The sequence below is a fragment of the Monopterus albus genome, unplaced genomic scaffold, assembly GCF_001952655.1.
Source record: "Monopterus albus unplaced genomic scaffold, M_albus_1.0 scaffold419.1, whole genome shotgun sequence".
In the NCBI taxonomy this organism is placed as follows: domain Eukaryota; kingdom Metazoa; phylum Chordata; class Actinopteri; order Synbranchiformes; family Synbranchidae; genus Monopterus; species Monopterus albus.
In genome coordinates this window covers 143,784-149,783 of record NW_018128299.1, presented here as the reverse complement: position 1 = coordinate 149,783, position 6,000 = coordinate 143,784, and the positions used below count along the sequence as shown (strand labels likewise).

General features: G+C 40.5%; 1 protein-coding gene across 1 annotated transcript in view; it reads right to left on the bottom strand.

The window, feature by feature from the left end:
* LOC109951927 (voltage-dependent calcium channel subunit alpha-2/delta-3-like) overlaps positions 1 to 6,000 on the bottom strand; it is a 34,549-nt gene that overhangs the window by 4,156 nt on the left and 24,393 nt on the right. Inside the window, exons 19-34 of the mRNA XM_020586695.1 lie at positions 5,705 to 5,788; positions 5,431 to 5,502; positions 5,259 to 5,320; positions 5,100 to 5,167; positions 4,903 to 4,948; positions 4,690 to 4,787; positions 4,442 to 4,535; positions 2,870 to 2,965; positions 2,626 to 2,747; positions 1,992 to 2,069; positions 1,627 to 1,688; positions 1,498 to 1,542; positions 1,342 to 1,404; positions 437 to 507; positions 251 to 326; positions 6 to 17 (exon numbers count right to left, since the gene is read on the bottom strand). Of these exons, the coding sequence (XP_020442351.1) occupies positions 6 to 17; positions 251 to 326; positions 437 to 507; positions 1,342 to 1,404; positions 1,498 to 1,542; positions 1,627 to 1,688; positions 1,992 to 2,069; positions 2,626 to 2,747; positions 2,870 to 2,965; positions 4,442 to 4,535; positions 4,690 to 4,787; positions 4,903 to 4,948; positions 5,100 to 5,167; positions 5,259 to 5,320; positions 5,431 to 5,502; positions 5,705 to 5,788 (1,149 nt within the window). The remainder of the gene's footprint in view (positions 1 to 5; positions 18 to 250; positions 327 to 436; positions 508 to 1,341; positions 1,405 to 1,497; positions 1,543 to 1,626; positions 1,689 to 1,991; positions 2,070 to 2,625; positions 2,748 to 2,869; positions 2,966 to 4,441; positions 4,536 to 4,689; positions 4,788 to 4,902; positions 4,949 to 5,099; positions 5,168 to 5,258; positions 5,321 to 5,430; positions 5,503 to 5,704; positions 5,789 to 6,000) is intronic.

The following is a 6,000-nucleotide window of genomic DNA, read 5'->3' as shown; positions in this document are numbered from 1 at the left end:
TTTACTACAGAGAAAGGCTAAGAGAGGAAAAAAAAAGTTGTTTAATGCCAGAATTTGTGTGAAAAAAAGGCTTAAGGCTGTTTAAATGACACAGTTCATTTTGCTTTCACCACAGTCTAAACAGTTTTAACCACAAACTCTGACTAAGGCAGTGTGGTCTATACCATACAACTGTAGAAGTAGTACACTGCAGATCATAAAATTATTGTTTCTAATTTTTCTGGGCCTAAATCTGTCAACTGATGCTCACATCTGATAAAATCCGTGCGCTGTCACTGCTCCCAGCATACTCTTTGCAAAGGGCCTGGTAGTCATACAGTGTGATCCTGTGACACAAAAATGGGCAGCACTTACAGTCTAAAGAATATAACAGCATGCCTTTAAAGTCAGGTTTAGTGAATCAGTGTTTGTAGGAAGTGTGAAATGGGGCTCAGACCTTTTGAAAGACCCCATCTGGAGAAGTTTGTTCATTACAGCCCCCTCGACCTCTCCAAAGAAGAGCCCTGTCTGAGAGAGAAGCAATGTCAAAGCAAAAAGGCACACACTTTAAGACTTACTGTACAATATAATGGAAACACTTGACCAAAAGAGACTCAAACTTTCAAGTATTTAGGTTGCGAATAAACCTGCAGTAACTGGTGACCAGCTGGGGGCAGCTGAAACAAGTTGTGAACACACCATTGACATATCATTTACACATCCAGCAGTGACAGAGCACCATTATTGTTCATTTGGAGTTGTGTTTTCTGTCATTTGATCAATCAATATCCAATATAAATTCTCTTTTAGTTGTATTTTTGGGCTCTACCATTCCTGAGGAAAGGTCTATTTAGCTGCAGGAAGCTGCAGATTCGCTATAGTTGACCTCTTTCACATAGTATTCACTGTCATTTGATGGACTGCAACTACAAAAACAATGATTATATCTACATATTAGATTTTTTTCCAACTAATAATAAAAACAGACAAATCACATCAGCAAAGAGAAAAATCACTTGCAAGTTAAACATGGTGAACCTGTAGGTGCTGCCTCATGGGATTTGTTTTCTGTTAGACTGCATTGTCATACAATAATCAGTTTATCGGGCCAGGTGTATGCTATAGTGCAAGGTTTTTGCTCGTGATCCTTTTGTAGTCAAACAAAATTAAGAGTAATAAACCCGCATGAAGTCTGAAGTCATTCAAGATCTTTCTACCTTTTGTTTTTCAGTATTAGTCCAGTGTTTCTCTATATGCATGGGCAAGACTTGGAGGGCTTGTGTGTAGTATTTCCAGTTCTTTAGATTTTGCTCATACAGTATACAGTATGTAAACATTTATACACAATTATGTACAGAGTACCTGAGATTGCTCCTCTGTGACAAGAATGAAGCCGTTGTTGTCAATGAGATAACAGTTAATGTCCTGTCAGAAGAGCGAATACTTAGATTATACAAACCAAACAACAAAACAACCTGAAAAAGGCATTGGAAGCCAAAGTTAAATGACTATTCTCACCTCACTGTCACAGCTAATGCTACATTTTCCATCCAGAGCTGTACACTGACAACAAAACAAGTAATTTAGTTTCACACCAAGACAGGAAGCTTTTTGTAAAACATATCATAGTAGGTAGGGTGTGGGTACCTGTCTGCAGGCAGTCCAGAACTTCCTCTGAAAGAACCCGAGTTTCATCTGGATCCCTACAGCTGAGCACAAGACCAAAAACATGGTACAATATCAAAAAAACTAGCATCAACAGAACTTTACTTTAACTTTATTTATATAGCATTTCTCTCAACAGAGTCACAAGATGCATAAGAGTAAACCACAAAAATGATAAATGTATTAGCTACAAGAGAATTTAAAAAGTATAACACAAAATAAAACAGTAAACTAAAGAAGCATACATAAAAATTAAATTAAAACAGGGTAAAAGTACATTTTCAAAAATGTTTTCTGATACAAGTGAAATTTAAGAAAAGCTTGAACGATGGTTTAGAGGTTGTTACCTGCAACAATTGGAGACTTTCTGTCGTCGAGGAGCTGAATTGCTGTGCTGGCCAAAACCACACTCTTATTTTCTAAAGCTAAGACAGAAAGAGCAGAGAATAAACCGTAATTCAGTTGTTCACACTCTGTTCACTAGATGGCGCCATTTACTCAGCAGCATCAGTCGACTGGCTCAAAAGAAGCTGCAATGCCAGTTCATTACTTCACAGTAATGGAGTCCAGTCAGACCTCTTTCCACCGATAATATTTCTGAAATGGGTGCTGTGATAATGGCAATGGATGCAACCATCATTAACAGAGAAAAGATGGTAAATGTCCTCGAGAGTTGATTTTCCATCCTCTGGGTTATAGATAGAACATGTGCCACATTAACTGCAGAGGGAGGTGAGCTGTGTTACACATCCTACCAGTGGAAACCAGTAAACCCACTATTCAGAGAGTGGTTTACATGTTAAAATGCTGAATGACAAAGGCAATTAGAAGTTCCACAAAATTCTTCCTATTATGCTGCACTGGAAAGTGAAAAGTATATTGAGGTGAACTTGTGTAATACAAGGTGCAGATGGTTTCTTAGCAACAAGCAGATAAAGTGCACAATTTACATGCTGTGATCACTGGTTTTGTTCTGTATACCTGTGCTAAAGGGGATGGAGTAGACAAATGTGCCAGGGACCTGCTCTGCTGCTCTCTTGTACCACAGAGGGAAGTGATCAGCATTAAACACGCCCTCCTTGTCCTCCGCTGTCAGGAAATCCCTGAGGAAGCGCACAGAGTGAGAGCAAGGTGAGGAGCAAAGGATCATATTCATCAAGCATCATCACGGCCTCGCCTCACGCTGTAAGTGATGATTAGAGAAATGCTGAGCAGTGGCACTCACTGATTAGAGAGCTGATCAGCACGTACGAATAGATTGGTTCTTGACAAGCCAGTGCGTGTTCCCAGGAAGGCAATCTCCACTCCTTTGTCTGAGTTCCTGTTTGCGTAATGCAGAGCAGTGCCACATAAAAGCATCTTTACAACCTTTCTGAGTGAGTTCCTTGAACATTCCTCATAGTCTCCTGTCTAAACACAATTATGCAATGCTACATGTTATTTGTTTTTTTAAATGATGTAGGACATTTATATATGTATTTATACATTGTGACTTGGTTATTGTTTCTCTGACAAAACTCAGATTCATCTATTTTCCTCTGTTTATATGGAAATGCAGTGCAGCAGGCTAAGCAGGGTGGTCCAGATATTCTTCTCCCCAGCAACATTTTCCAGCTCCTCCCAGGGGATCCCAAGACTTTCCCTAGCCAGAGGAGATATATCATCTCTCCATCTTCATTGGAAAGCACCAGAAACTCAAACCACCTCAAATGGACCTCCATCTTCATTGGAAAGCACCAGAAACACCTCAAATGGACTTTTGACATTAAGGAGCACTGTCTCCACTCCAAGCTCTGTCTAGATGAGGAAGCTCCTTACTCTGCCCATTCATTAACAGTAATTCCTGCCATGGAGGATACTCATTTCACCTGTTTGTATTTGCGATATCATTCTTTCAATCACTACTCAAACACTCAGCCACAGACCACCCCAGTGCGTGCTGAAGGTCACGCTCTAATGAAGCCAAATGAACCACATCATCTACAAATGAGCAGAAAAGCAATTCTGGTGTTCCCAAAACACCCACTCCCACTCCCGTCCATGAAAATCACAAACAAGATCAGGGTGACAAGAGACAGCCCTGACAGAGGTCAACACCACCTGGACACATTCTGCTGAGAATACGGACATGACTTAACTGCAGTTATATAGGAACCAGATGGCGCATAGCGATGCCCAGGTACCCTGTACTCCTGCAGTACCACCCACAAGACTCCCTGAGGGGCACAGTCATAAGCATGTGATCTGTGGAAACTCAGGTCTGCTACCAATTAAACTGAATGGAGTGTAGAGGAAGGTTCCTGAAGCAGCTGATGTAGTGCTCATTTTTAAGGTAACATATACTCTAATATGTCAAAAAAGTTTAACTCCATGATGGTACATCTCTAACATATCTCTGCTTTGTATTTTTATATCATATTATTCATACAGGTGCTTTTGGACTTGAAGGCACTGGGAACGTGTTATTTTCTAAAATATTTTATAGCCTAAATTATGAATGGATTAATGACAAATCATTACTTGTACATCCTACTGTATATGACACATACGGTACATCAGGACATTATAAGCAGATTTCCAAGTGTTAAGGGATATATTTGTCTTAACGTAACACTAACAGGTCCATATGTGCACTGACATATTAATATTTACAAGTGTAGACATTATTGTTTTAAGAACCCTTCATTGATAGTTAACTAATATTTAAAAGTGTTTTCTGATAGAGCTCAATATAAAGTGAAAAACCCTTTATTGACTTGCTAATAACTGTATAGAACTGCTACCACAGGATGCTTACTCTGACTTGTTCAGGGCCAGTCCAGTCCAGTAGGCCTCTAGTGGAGCAGTGACCACAGCATCAAATAAAACCTCCTGGATCAGCTCTCTGTCACCTGCAGAATGGAACACCATGACCTGAACAGCAAATACATACCTTTTCTACCCCAAAGATCCATCATCTCTATCTTTACACTTCATATGAGAACGTGTTTTCTATTGTACTGTAACTAAGCCTAGATAATTAAGCCTGACTCAGATGTCTCTTACATTTGAGGTGTGGTCTGCGACCTGTCATGAACAGCTTGATGGCCTGAATCTGGGTCAGATGACGGTGTTCATGCTCCTCCTCTGTGTTGCAGTAGGTCCTGTGGTCCAAACAGACCCATACTGTTACATCACAGACATCAACATCCCCCCGGTGAACACAGAGAGATAACCTATATAACGCTTGAATGCCCACTTCCATAACCCCGGCATTACCATTCATCTGCCAGGGCGACATCTGGCTGTTCCAGATCACGGAGCCCTGAAAAACACAAGTCAGTAACGCTTCAGCAGTGCCAGCCTGGGTAGACTGATACAACCAGCCTCCCAAACTAGCAGTTCAGAGTAACATGCATCTTAACTGTATATAGGCTGTTGTTAATTAAGTAAATGACAGCGTTGGAGTTATATACCGGCTTCAATTGACACATTTCCTCTGAAGAAGTACTTTCCATGACCTCTGGAAAGAGCCACCCCGACACTGGAGACAAACAGAAGAAAGTCAGTCAACATTTAACTGGACTAGAGACATAAAAGTCTTTTTAGGAATGTAAAAAAATCTTTTCTTCCACCTGAATGGCGTCCCTTTGATGTCAGTATAGTAATAGTCATTGTGCATCTTCAGGACACGCCTCTAAAACAACAGGGAAAAAAAGCATGCAGATGACATTTACTCCTTTAGTCCAGAGATTACAGAGAGAACAACCGTCATCTGACAGGAAACATCTTCATGTACAGCCTCACCCCTCTATCCACTGTCTTCTTCACCTCCATAGAGAAAGTCCCTGTCCTCCTATTCACCATAGCGTTGCGTAGCTGAAAGACAGCAAACAGGCACATAGAGCTCAGTGACCTAACGTCCTGTTGGTGGTTGCAATCTCACTTTGATACTGAAAACAATGACCTAACGTCCTGTTGGTGGTTGCAACAGACCAATAATGATACTGAAAACAGACCAATAATGCCATGACTAAGGGGTTAATATGATCTAAAAGTAAACCCTGCTGTTGACACATACAATATCATCTTTGTCCTCCCACTCCACCTCAGACAGGTCCACGCTGCTGTAGTTGGGCTTTCTCCGTTTCTGACCCTCTTGATACTGTACAGAGAAACACAATATGCACAGTTTAATGATCCCTTTGATTATGGGGTTTTTTCGATTAAAGGTTTAACCAAAATATCTAGTCTGACCAAAATGTGCATGTGAAACAAAATTTTCAAATGCATGAGCTCACGATTAAGGACATAAATCCATGTAAAATGTCTTGTATTTGTCAAGCCCTCTAATGGAGGTTTTGCTGAGTAATTATT